This window comes from Athene cunicularia (assembly GCF_003259725.1).
Source record: "Athene cunicularia isolate RWA chromosome 1 unlocalized genomic scaffold, athCun1 chr1_part1, whole genome shotgun sequence".
NCBI lineage: Eukaryota > Metazoa > Chordata > Aves > Strigiformes > Strigidae > Athene > Athene cunicularia.
In genome coordinates, this window is record NW_020799091.1 from 92,355,224 (window position 1) to 92,369,586 (window position 14,363).

The 14,363-nt window shown below is 39.3% G+C and overlaps 1 protein-coding gene across 1 annotated transcript in view; it reads right to left on the minus strand.

Annotated features, from left to right (window-relative positions):
- The window catches only part of LOC113483307 (amine oxidase [flavin-containing] B-like), a 33,658-nt gene extending 19,624 nt beyond the window's left edge, over positions 1 to 14,034 (minus strand). The window contains exons 1-3 of the mRNA XM_026854774.1: positions 13,942 to 14,034; positions 12,825 to 12,962; positions 572 to 676 (exon numbers count right to left, since the gene is read on the minus strand). Of these exons, the coding sequence (XP_026710575.1) occupies positions 572 to 640 (69 nt within the window). The 5' untranslated portion in view covers positions 641 to 676; positions 12,825 to 12,962; positions 13,942 to 14,034. The remainder of the gene's footprint in view (positions 1 to 571; positions 677 to 12,824; positions 12,963 to 13,941) is intronic.
- Positions 14,035 to 14,363: the final 329 nt, after the last annotated feature.

Below are 14,363 nucleotides of genomic sequence, written 5' to 3' on the forward strand. Positions count from 1 at the left end.
TTTTTAGATTGAAGAATAGAAAATAATTTTAGAGTTAAGAACTTTGCCTAGAAAGGCAAAGTACAGTGCTGGGGAATGTCTCTGAGCTATTACATATCTCTCCCATTCTTCTATGCAAGTAACAGCAACCTCCTTACAAAGTCTTGTAGCTTAGTCAGTGGAAAACATACACTACTGGTAACAAACTAAAATGGACAATTTGAATTTGAGGGTGGAGAAAGGCATACCTTTGAGGTCTACTAGCCTCTTAAAATATTATTTACCCAACTGTCAGGTAAAAGCTAAAAATTGCATGCATAAACCTTAATGTTCATATATCCAGAAAAATGAAGGTAACTGCAGACAGTCTCAACAGCACGGCCTTCAGAAGAGCTTGCCAAGATGTCACTTATACACGTGCTCTGATCATCAGCGCATACCAAAACACATGGCATGATGCTGCTCTTGCCAGCACCAGGTTTGTTCAAGCTAGAGCAGCTTTGCCTATCTGCATCCTAGATCCATCTTCACTCTACCTCTCAAAGGGACAAAGCTAAGCTGAGATGGTCAGCTGCAACTCCTCATGCCATACCTCCTTTCCCATTTCATCCATGGTCCTCCATAGGTTGTTGTAGTCCAGGTAGGCCAAAGGATTCCACATAGGAGGAAATGGACCTTTAAAGGGGTAAGACTTACCCTACAAGGTAAAAAAAAAGCAAAAACATCATTAAAACTAAATACAACCATAATCATGGCTTCTATGGAAGATGCACCAAATAGTTGTGTTCACTCAAAAAAAGCACAAATTTAATCAATGCATGTAACAGTTTCCAACTGATCATGTCTATTGTGTGCATGCAGAACAAGAGGCAATGGGCATGAAGTGAAACACAGGAGGTTCCTTCTGAACGTTATGAAATACTTCACTGTGAGGGTGACCGAGCACTGGCACAGGCTGCCCAGAGGGGTTGTGGAGTCTTCATGCTTGAAGGTATTCAAAAGCTGCTTGGACATGGTCTTGGACAACTGGCTCTAGGTGGCCCTGCTTGAGCAGGGAGTTGGACCAGATGACCTCCAGAGGTCCTGTCCAGCCTCAATCATTCTGTGATACTGTTATTCTGCATGTGTAGTTTAAGTATAATACGCAACTGAATTAAGTCAGGTGTGTACAGAACTGATACTGCCTTGTATCTTCAAACTTTATATTGGGCACTTCTGGGCAACAAAACTAAAACCCTGCAGCAGAGACACTAAGATCAGATCAAAAAAATGAGATAGAACAGCACTGCTCAACTGAGATGAAAAATTAGCTATTTACTTCTGAAAAGAAAGAAACATATGTTTCATTTTTTTGTCCTAAATGTTCATAAGAAGACTGAACTGTTAATTGCATTTAGTGGCTTGTTCGTTTTTTTCTTTCAGCATCAGACAAAAGCATCTGTGATGAGCTTTATTATACACTAAAATCATAGCTCTGAGACTTCCTGGGGAAAAAAAAAAAAAATGGTTTCAGCTAACCTAAAATCCCCAGACCTACAGAAAATGTAGCATTTACTAATAATGACAAACACCTATGGCCATAAATTCCAGATGTGAATAGTGTCACCAATACTAACGTCCTAATTACATCATTATATATTTAATAGCTGGATTTGATATATCTGCATCTCGACTACTAGATATTCAGATAGTCTAACTTAATTAAGAGTGGAAGACAACAGGTAATTTGTAGGGCTAGTTTATTTACATGGGATTTCCCTGGCTGACTATCTGTATGGCAGCATAATAGCTTTAAAAATTCACAAAGAAATGCTCATTAGCATTATGTTACTCTTTTTTCACAATGCATTCTGGACTCCATATAATAGATAAACAATAAAGGCCATATTGTATGCCACAGCTTTTTCAAAACTTACATTAAATGATGTATTTAAGCGGGCATTTCATCAGCATGAACGTCAACCAGTAGAAGCACTAACTTTTAATAGATATCCAATACAGTGCCACAACAATCCATCATTAAAAAATATTTACACTGGCTTCAAAAGAAATACTGCATCAAGATTTAATATTTAGAACCAGGTAACGACAACAACACTGTGTCCTCTTGAGAAGAAGTATCATCAAATTACCACTTACATAAAGACGTGTCATGCTTGACTTGATTTAGCCTCTTTATTAATAATGTGAAAGGGGCAGAGAGCACATTATTCAAATCTGCAGGTGTTTGCAAGCACCCAAAGAGACAATAAAAGGGCACAAAGGGATCCTAAAGGACTCACAGATTGGTCAAGAAATAACAAAATGAGATATATAACCTTGTAAAATACTGGCTAAAAACCTTGAGGACTTCTAATTCAAAGAGAGAGATACTTAGAAAGCAGTAAAGCACATAATCAAAGCTAAAGGTAAGAATAAGAGAAAATCAGTTTACAAAAAACCCTAACAGGCTAGAGAAAGTGAAGAAGAAACTGTTTTTTCAACTAGCCTTTGCACGGACACAGGACTCTAATGGAATCCTTGTCAGAAACACCAAGGTAATGAAAGTTAGGAAGAAAGTGAAGTGTAAGAAGTAAGGATTTAATTCTTTGGTACATGGACATATGACAAAGTAGCTGCAAAACAGCTATTTCATTTTGTGGAACTTTTGAGGAAAGATTATGGTTTGCAAAATGCCATAACATCTAATTAATTTTTAAAGTTTTCAATCTGAAGTTTTGCCATAGTTAGAGTAGATCTCCAGTCACTTCAGGAGCCAGAGGCACCAAGGTTAAAAACCCAGCATTTCCAATTTGAGAATGGACATTACAGCACAGCATATGTTCACAAATACTCCAGAAAATGCAGGCTTTTTTTCATTCAGCATGGAACAAAAGCACATTCCTGCAGCTCTCGTGCTTAGCCACAGGAAAATACACTACAATGGAATCCGGAAAATACATCCCTGTAGATGGAGGTGAACTCAATGAGTTTGTTTCATCAGAAACATTTGGCCCTGACATGGACATCTTGGGTACTATTATGGAATCTCTTAAAATGAAATTAATTTGAACTGGGGCACACCTTCATACTCTGCTGCCAAAGGGCTATGAAAGAAGAGCAAAAGCACTCAGACTGAGTATTTTTCTGTCCCAGCTAGTAACTTCTGAACCACGTTGGTAATTATCTTTTAGCCTTTTTGGAAACATTAAAATTCCGTAACTCCTATGGCAGAAAGAAGTCAGTTTTACTGTGCCTTCTGAACACTGGAGCCACCCTTCGCTAGTGTAAACAATGTGTAGGTATTCCACAAAGACAGAGAATGTCAGTCTGGTTTTGAGCATTCCCCAGACTTAGATTTATGAAACATGTATACTGCTGTGCTCAAGAAAACCAGAACAGCATTAGAATGGGTTATTCCATTTATTGATTTTGTTCTGAGCTTCTTGCTCTGCCAGAGGCAATCCTAACTGAGTTATCCCCTCTGAGTTAACTCAAATCTTACAAATTCCCTGTGGTGCTTCCTCATGAGTGCACATGTAAGAGACATACAAAACCTATCTTTGTTTTAGTATTCTTCTATTTCACTGCATATGAACTGCTGAAAGGGAAATCTCAGGTATGACTCTTGTGCAGAAATCTGGGGCGACAAGTCTCATAAAGCACAAGGATAAACTTCAACCTGGAAAAATAGAAACAGTCATCAAAATTAGGGAGTCTCCTGTGGAAGTTACCTTCAAGAGCTCCTATGACACTACCTAAGGCCTGATCCTTATTTCCTACACAGACAAAATTCCAGGAGCTGTCATCAGATTTTTGTTTGAGAAGAGACTGCAAGACTGGGCTCTACACAGAAACAAAAACAGCAACGCCAAAGAAAGACTACACCCAGTTCTGAGTAGTTTCCAACACACTGAAACATTTCAGCTCTACTTCTGATGAATTTACATTTTTGCAAATACAACCACCTTTTTGATATTTAGGCAAAATTTGCCTATTTCTTTCATATTGATGGGAATACCATTCTCCATACCTCCTGGTGCTGTATAATCTCTAAAGAAAAACAAGACACGGATGAAAACCATGCCCCAAGATGCACAAAACATTTCCTTTTCAAATATTTTTATACCTAAATCAGAGCAGTATAAAACCAGCAATAATAACCATCTCTTCTGATCATTTGACATATTTCAACACAGTACTATAATGCTCAGATGTATTTCTTACCTTTCTTTTGTTAGGGATTAGTGGTATTTAATACAGGCATATATATTTTTGAGAAACTGTTTCACAATGACACTTGTGATACTGTCAAAAGAAGAACATTAGCAGCTGGAGGTCCACCTGTTACTGTGTGGGTCACTTGCTGCTCACAAAGGCTGTTGCTGCAGTATGGGCTAAAGCATACTGAAGAAGCTGAAACTATAGGGAGGAAACACACAACCCAGATGTCTCAGGAATAAACAAACAGGGAAATGAGAAATCCAGTGTTTGTCACAAATATTACAGTTCCCAATAGATTTTCTCATCCATTTGTTTCACGTCAACCAATGTTTGGCTTAGTTACAGTGGACCCATGTAATATAAGTAGTACAGAAATAAACTTTCTGTATACACCAGCTCTGTTTCAGGTCAAATAGCTGACATAAAAAATGGGTTATTACAGCGGGAAAAAACACAGCATGACAAATGAGTAGTAGCCCCTTGAGTATCAGTGCCAGCACTTGGGCATAGGGACCGGATCCCACACACTTTCTTCTGTGAGGGTGAGAGAGAGTGAATGACTAGCTGATAATGGACACACTCTGCCAGGAAACACCATCAGTATCCCAATGCAGAGTGGGATCTCAGGAGGCAAGTCTGCTTTTGCAGGCATATGACAACTTCATGCTCCCCTAAACATTATGTACCCAGGTAGCGCCCAAGTGAGATGCAGTATTGTGAATTGAAGTCCCTGGTGCCAATGATCCATGCATTTTTTATAGCACGGTATAAACACCTTATAAATATAGTCACCTTTCACTGGAAGAAACGAGATGGTGTGGTGCATTCCCTGCATCGGTGAATGAGCACAGATATTCCCTCTGTTAAATTGTCTAAACCTTGGAGTACCTGATACAAGCTTCACCGAGGTATCACCCTGCATGTTAATTCAGAGTTACATAGGTTTATAGACACGTGGTGCCCTCTGCTGATTCATAGCACTGGTACATCACACACACTTCGTTCTCTCAACTTAAAATCTTAGTAATGTCATTCATATACACCACAGACACAGTAAGATGAAAAGTTGTGAGAAGGAAAATGAAAAACAGAAAAGCATCACTTCAGGCTGTAACTCTGTACCTGTACCAGATACTCAGGTTCTTATCTGCTGCCCTGTGGAAAACTATCCTTTTGGTTTGGTTTGGGGGGAGGTTGGGGAGGGGTGGGGATGTCTTTTGGCAGTTTTTTTAATCCATGGCATCTAACAATATGTGTCTTTGGGACCTCTTGTGTAATCATAATTCTCTATAAAACATGGCAACTAGCTGGACCAAACTGAGAGAGGTATAGAGGCCTACTGTAACTGTTGAGCTTCACTGAAGTTCCCTTGTTTGGGAAACTGTTCAGGAGCTCATACACTCAGCTGGTTACTATACTGACAAGTATCCTAAAGGTAAAAAGTTATATAGGTTAGAAAATACAAGTGCAGCAGAAAAAAATTTGGATAACTAATGGTGCAAAGCTACAATATTAAGACACACCAAAATATAACTCAAATATCTTTCAATATCTAGTTCAAGATTATCAATTGTGGATGCCAGAATTTTTTGTGAAATTTGATCAGCAAAAGTAAGTCCATTTAAAGTGCAGCACAGCCAGACACATTGGCTTGAAACACACATCCTGAAAAGGAAAAGAGCTAATTGGAAACAATTTGGTTTTGCCATGTTATAGAAATAAAGTCCATCTTCACTCTTCCACAACAGCAATGATACAATTGTTGGAACACTTATCTGCAAAAAGGCAGAATGAGAAAAACAACAACACTGAAGTGATTTAGAAAGGAAAACTAGGGTTCTGCTCTGAATTTAAAAGCAAATATAACTATTTGTTCCAATCAGCTGAGAAAAGAATTAACTAAGTCTTCTTCCTATCAGAATAAGATTTTTTGTTTTCAGGCATTAAAAAATACCCTTACAAAAAGCATTCAGGCGTCTTATGAAACACAGATTTATAAGGACTGTGGTTCTTAATACTCTTTGAAACCAGGCCTGTGTGTGGCTTTCAACACCTGAATTAAACCTGCCAAGAAAGTCGATAAAATCATTAAGAAAACTTTTCAGTATTTCTAGAATTAGTCTTAAAAAAGAGCATCCTTCCCCTCCCCAAAACAGATAAAAGGGCAAAACCAAATGAAAGCAAGAGAAAAGAGGAGTTTCATTTGGGAGAAAACCATCAAATGTGCTCTTCCTATCAATAACATAACCAAGCACACAGGGCACACACACTCTCTCACAACTAAAACACTGTCTTTAAAGTAGAAGACAGCATTGGGGTCACCGATTTTGTTTCTGAGATACTCCAGATTATTAAATTTCTCACATAAAAAAAAAAAAAAAGAAACCTTACATAAAATTTTACAGACATATGAAACCCAGTATGGTCAGCCAGCTGTTCCTCTATGAAATACACATTTCTCTAATTCTGTTTTTCTGTAGAACTCAGTCAGCTTCTCAAGGGAAACAATAATCAGTTCTTAAAATCAGATGCAATTGAAGCTTTTCTCAAAGCGGCCAGAATTAAATAAGCTAGGTGGGAGCACAGCTCCTTTACCTTATCTCCTAGGGAACAGACCCTGGGGGTCTGGAAGGGCTAAGACTGAGGAAGGTTTTTTCCATTCAGATTTAATTAAGAAATGCATACTTTATTTCCAGTTAATTTTTCTTACTACTTTCATCCTCATGCTACCATTAGGTCACAGCTGCCAGTCAATCCTCTTGATCAATAAACACCCCTCACAAGACCTTGCTTTACAGTCCTCTTTGACAGGGATCACTTTGCTGATTTGCTGTATGTAATCTTACTTCTTTTAGGCTGCTGTATTACAAACATTATCTACCCTTAATTAAAAAGTCCTTCCTTCTTGCAATTACTGCCAGGTGACTGGCATAAAAAAAGGAAGATGCCCCTTTATTTACAGGGCAAGTCCAATGAAAACAAGACCAGTCTTTCCTCTGCATTTGCAGCATGGAGGATAACCCTTATGGGAATCTGGAAGATGCTTTCACCAACCTCAGCCTATTCAATCCTCAGACTCATTTTTGAGTGTGATTAATGACACAGCATCTTGTCACAGGAATGCCTGCATCCTCATGTCTAGTAGATTTAAAATAATAGATCTGCATTCCAGTAATGACATGTGAAACTACCGAGGCTCGCTCTGTGGAAATTTAAGCATCTTTACATTTCTTCCTTTCCAAGACACCAAATGCCCAGCTTCTTAAAAATTCAGATGTATTCTTCTCAGTTCCCCAAATTCTTCCTTACAAATTACTATCAAAGAGGGGAAAAAACAAAAGATGTGATACCATTTCGCCTTGCTTAACTTGATGGCAACCAAGAGTCTCACAGACTTTTTGTTCTCTGACTGTACTGTAATTAAGATATACAAAGAAAAATGAAAACACTTTTATCTAGTCATTCAAAAATCCATTTAAGCTGTTATGCTCTATATGACAGACTACACCAGGAGATACTCCTCTTAGATTTGCAGAGAAGCAGGTCAAAAGCTTAAATAAATCATATTGCTTAGCTTCAGCACATGTATCACTGGTATCACAGAGAAAAAACACTAAATTCTGTAACTTTACATACAGCAGTCACTTAGGCAGTTGCTAATTAGATCCCAGTACAGCACGACCATCACATTTTTTATTCATGAACAAGACCACAGCAAACTGCATTTTAATAAGCACAATAGTGCTGAAAATGAATGACACCCAAGAGGGATGTAAAATTTTTTTCTGCAGATCTATTGTGGATCAGTATGTAACCTGATAACATTACTGCAGATTTGTGGTCCTAGTTAAAAGTACTGCGTGTCTAAGATTAAATGTTCGCCTTCAGTGATGTGCTGCAGACAGGGTTCACATTAGCATCCTGCCCAGAAATGACAATTGTGTACACTTGTATGAAAGCGGTGCTAAACTAAAGAGCACATGACATACATTCAGAGACCTCTAGCCAGTGCTGCTGGCAGATGAATGGGTACAAGGAAACTCCATCCTCTTATAGGGAACTTAATTGAGGTAACGAGGTATTGGCAAGTCACTGTCAAGAACCTATCCAGTGACTAGGGAGGGGATGCTTCATGTTTCACCCAGCATTTTAACCTGAAAGACCCTCCCGGCTGTGCACAATGCCAAGCATGCCTTTTGGTGCTAAGGAAACACCTAGAATGACTTATTTCAATTATAACCACATGAGAAGTGTTTCAGCTGCAACACACCTAAACCAGCTGTTAGCACTATCCACAGTCTGCACGGAAACAACACAGATTAAAAGGAATAAGCGTTACTACCACTTTCTAGCAAAAATGCTATAATCTGGGGAAATTCCAGGAAGGAGCGTGGTGTTATCGCAAAGAAAGTTTTTTGGTGGAAAAAACATCTGGAAAAAAATGACAAGGAGCATCAATATTGCAGGGATGAGGGGGGATCTACCACAGAGTAATGAGTATATTTTGAGAAACCAGCTTTGTTTGTCTAACGTAGCCAGTAAGGAGTCTTGCTTCCAGTCTATGTTGCCAGGTTTTCATGCAAGTTTTCCATCAGCAAAAATGGGATCAGGGGATGCTCAGCTGGCACCACAGCAGAACAAAGAGTAAATCATCCTGACTGTATATGAAGGAATCAAGTTTTAAAAAGATTAATGTGGCAAACCAGTCATACAAATAAATGGTTTTTTACACAGATTTAGTGTAGCAGAATAAACCAGTTCCACAGTTATCTTTCTTAGTAATGATTTGATAGCATTGATAAATTTGTGTTTTAAAATGCAGGAAGTGTGCATGACTATTGGGACTGCACAGAAGTGAAGTGTAATTTGAGTCATCAAATAAACAAAAATATGTTGATAATTGAACCCTCACAATAATTGACATGTTTTTTACATTTCAACACTTCTTTCCAGGATAAAATTTACCTGGACTATATGTACTTTGGCTTGTTTTTCTAAGACAAAAGCTGTCTTTTTGGTGAGGAAAATAAACACCACCAGACAAAAGTTGCAAATCTACCTATCTAAGGTAGGGTCCTCAATCCTCTCTTGGGCAGCTAAGGAAAAGTTACCTTAAGTGTTTTACATCTGCCTACCAGTCCAATGGAAGGACTGTTAGAAGATGATGACTTGCCAGATAGTTCTGTGTTTGCTTCTTAAATCTGGATTTATGAACTGAACTTCAGTTATACTATTGAAAAGCAATGGTGTTCAGGCAGCAATTTGCCTACCAAATACTACTTGCAGAGCTATACTAATTTTCTCACTAAGGCTGATGAACCAGTATTTACACAAATGAAAAGAACATACTAATCTCCTTTCAAAGACCATGAAAAAGGCTGCTTAATAAGTGGAGGGAAAGAAAAAATATGTAGGGCAAGAAATATAATTTTGAGTTTCTGTGAAGATATCACACACGATATAAGCACAACCAAAAATAATCTCACAATATAACCTGACATTAAAAAAGATTAAAGGGGAAAAAAACCCACACAACCCAATCAAATTGGTAAAGCCTAATTAGTAGAGACCCACCCAGAGATCAACAAAATGCGTTCTTTGCATTTTGTAGTACAAAGAGGCTGCATATATTACTTGTATTAAAAAGCCTCTAAAAGGAATTTAATTAACTATGAAGGACTTGATTTTACCTTTGGGTATATGTAAAAACAGCAGCTGATTTTACAAGATGCACTGTGATGCCTGATTGTATAGCAAGAGAAGAATTAAAACCTTTAGGTTTCACTGCCTCTCTGGATTCAGAGAATTTTGTGATCCAGAATTTAATTATATTTGGGCACAGTCACAAAGCTTGGGTCAGCACATTAATTCAAATTCACATAGGGGCAACAGACCTTCGTACATTTTGGAATCTGGTTTGCAAGCTATGAGTTGAGAATACCGCTTAAATTTCAGGGAGCACATGAGAGCATTGTCCATTTGCAAGGAAAGCATGGGCAAACCATGTGGCTGAAAATGAGAGACCTGTAAGGAATGTATTAGAGATGAAATGCAAAAGGCTGAAGATTATTAAACTGATTTGGCCACACAACAATGCATATGTCTACTATATAGTGGTCACGTTCCAATTATTTAACTGTGAGTAATTCTTTAACTCACTTTTTCCACAGTTGTACAAACACAGAAGCAAGAAGGAAAGAAAAGATTTACAATGAATGAAATTAGGAAATTCAAAGGAGGCGCTACTGCCTGTGGAATATCTCCTCTCTACCTCATGCTTGGCTACTAGGGAGTCCTGGCACACACCTCTCTCCCTCCTCTCTTCAGGAGGTCTCCTACAGGCAGCAACATTGTGAGCCTGAGCTTACAAACTGTCTGAATCCAACCTGCAGGCTCTTAGCATGCCTTGGGAGCACCTCAGCCAGCACATGGGATCTCTCTCCTTGAAGACTTCCAACATTTGACTGAGAATGGCCCCAAATAACCTGACTTAACTATGAAGTAGACACTGCTTCAAGCCCAGGGTGGAGTAGGAACCACCAATGGTCCCTTCCAGGGCAGCTTTCTCCATGGCTCTGTGTAAGGCATAGGGCCAATCTCACACATGCCTGCCAGCACTCAGATCGAGTCACCTGCTTGCATCAAATTGCCATGGATGGTCCATCCCCCTGGCATATGTAAGAGGGATAACCTGTCATCTATGAGTATCACTCAGTTGGTCTGAGCACAGGCATATGAAGCAAGCCTAGGGCCTCAGACTTCCTCACAGCTCCCCCAGGACCTGTTTGCCCAGATGCAGGCATTAACCAAAGTAGCATGTACCCCGTATCTCCAAGTCTTGGATGGCTCAAATGCCCCCAGGCACAGAGTGGCTTCCCTCATCTCTGGATTTCTGGATATAAGTCATACTAGCGTACAGATTCCCTGGGACTTGTGCCATAATGCCTTAGTGTCCCAATTCAAGGCCCCTTCTATGTCCAACATACAAAGCCAAGGCATGCCCCTCTCTGCCAGCCTGGGATATGTCCTTGAATACCAGCAAATCTTATCAGTGCTGGGTAGGGAAGAAAGCTGAGAGACGTGGCTCACACCAGCACTCACCACCCTGGGCTAAAAGGTATCCACAGATGATGGTGAAAGGCTATGCACAACCTCTAACAACTCATGCAATCAGACACTTGTGGCCAAGGGAAAAACAGATTATCCTTCTCAAGAGACCAAGCTTCTACTCTTGTGCCATTCTCTGTTTTCCTCACTCTTAAAGCCGGGTGGAAAACAAAAGGCTATTTCAATCAGCAGAGTAATAGCAATATACCCCCACAAGCTGGTTCCTAAAGATCCTAAAAGGAAATGGGGTCTGGCTTACCAAACAAGCAGCCATGCTTGACTGACTGCTGACAATAAATCAGGCCCACATGTCAGCTTCAGCTTTGGCTTCAGTGACTTCTGGCAGCATTCTGGAATGTCCCCATGCTAGGACAGCAAGGTTGTCCTGAGAACTGGTCATCCTGACTGGCCATGTCAATTGTCTTCTACCATTAAGTTTTCCTTCATGGCATGACCTTCTATTGCTATTGAGGAGACTCTGAAGGCTAAATAGTATAAACAAAAAATTTGGCTTTGAGAAAGATGCCAATGGCACACAAAACAGAACAGAATGTGGGGTTGGACACATCAGTTCTACTACAGAAGTAATCGTTGACAGTCACCACAGCAAGTGACTTTGAGAACATACTTCTTTTTTATAACAATTGAGTGGAAAAAATACTGGAAAACATGATAGAACACCTTTTCTCCACTGCTGTTTTTAAATCTGTCTATGTTTTCTTTAACCTTTGATCAAACACCAACTACTATCTGACAAATATTTTGACAGTTATTGCACAATGGCTTTTCATAAGTATATAATGAAACTCAATGTTAATTTCCTCAGGACTAACATAGAAAGTTTCCCTTCTGTGGGAGTGCAACACTGCTCTATATCAGGAAAGGAAGAAGGATGCTCTTTTGGAGAAAGCACAGTACAAATACTGAGAATACGTGGGCTTTTTAACAGCTTTGCCATAGCTGTCCTGTTTCAGATCGTGAACAGATCATTTAGATCTGCCCCCACAAAAACGTTTGACTCCCAGAGTCTTTTGCTATTACTATTACAATGCCTTTTGCTACTCTTCATGTTATTTTCCCCAGGCTTAACCTCTCACATTTCTTCCAGTCAGGATAATAATGATCACTGGTTTAGGAAGCCCATCCTGAGAAACTTTCAGCCTGATAGAAGATACTTCTAGGATTTCTGAAAGGGACTTTCCGACACCTTGGGCAGTGTATATGAGCACTACCTCTACAAAGTCACAGTTGTATTGTCCATTAACAATGAAGCTTTTTGAGAGCTTTTAACTAAAAGTTCAGACCTGAATCAAGGCATCAGCTAACAGGATGCACCTACAGGGTACACAGGTAGATGTGCATGCATATAGTAATTAGTATGAGTTCTTCGTTACCAACATACTCATTTTTCTCCAAGAAACTCAAATGGTGTATACTTAAACAGGTATACTCCACTGTAGCATGGATGAAAAACAATGAGAAAGGAGATCACTACAACTTGCCTGTCTATAGCAGGACGCTTGAGGGCATCTTACCTTGACATGGTGTATCAGGTGCTCAACTTCATTCACTTTGTATGTCTCTATTCCTAACTCTTTAGATAACCGCAGGAGACGATTTTGTGTTGGCCCCACATAAGCTCCTCCAAGGTCCACATATTTAACTTGCTTATTCTAGTTTATCACACACACAACACACAAAAGGGGGAGAAAAAAAAAAAAAAAAAAAAAAAGGATAAAAAAAAGATAAGCTCTTTGTAAATCCTTTGTACATAGCACACAGGTTAAAAGAGCAATCCAGAGAAATTCTTTAAATTAAACACTCCCGGAGCATTTTGGCCAAGATTCGTCTCCCCATGGAAAACTTCAATTCTTTGGTAGAGTTCTGGTGCAGCGATTACTGAAAATCTCAGATAAGGGTTTCATAACCAGCTTAGCTGGCCTGTTGTTACATTACAGCCTTAACAAACACGAGAGGAAAGAGCCTGATGCAGAGAGAGAAGAACAGACACATCTGTGAGGTTTTTGCTCAGTCAGGCATCTTGCCAATGACAGTTCAAAACAGACTGTACTAAAAAGTAGCACAGCTAAGATTTTCCAATGAGCAAGGGGGAGATGATTTTCCATGTCAAGGTAGGGCAGAAGGTAAAGGTGTGAGGAGAGACATCCTGGTTCTAGTTTCCAGCCAACCCTGCCATTCCTCTAGCCTACATCACTCCTCACAGGGCCTGTTTCAGTTCAGCTCAAGGCTTTTCACAGCATCAGCCTTACAGGTTTTTTTTTTCACAGAGATTTATCCAGTATCTCTCCCTGGAGAAATGATTTTGAAACTTAGCTAATCATGCTCTTCTTCCCAGAGGAAACAACTGATGACTCCAGAGCATGCAGATCACATGGAAATATTTTGTCTCCACCATCATGCCAGTCTTTTCCTTACTCTTACTGGTAAAATATCATGAAATTCCCCACCTGCTAGTGCTCTAGAAATTTTCCCTCAAGTAGGTTCTCTAGCAGGAAAGATAAATAAATACATTTATGTACACTATTCATATATATGTATGTATACTAAACATAAATATATACTTACACATATATGTGTATAATTATACATATGTATAGTATATATAGTATAAATGGGTTTGGAGATAATTACCCTTACGGTGAAAGTTCTTCCACCAACTCTGTCATTGGCTTCCAGCAACACCACATTCAAGCCTGACTCAGTCAGCAGTTTGGCTGCTGAGAGACCTAAAAGATTAAAAGAAAAACAATTAAAGAATACTTCTATATATGCACCCCCTGGCTTTTGTGACTTGACATGTAAACACTCACATAGCACTCCATCCAAATCCTGAACTTCTCGCTCAAACACTTTGCCAGGGGGTGAGGTGAAATTAAAACAAACCAGTAGTCATGAAATGGAACTGAAGCCACATATTAAAACAGTTTGCGGTCAGATTTTACATATGCTGAGCACTTTTTGCACCACATGGTTAGCACTTCTGATGCATACGCTAGCACCTATTATGATAGTCATCCAGCCAGGCAGAGAACTTGGGGAGGACATGTTTCTGT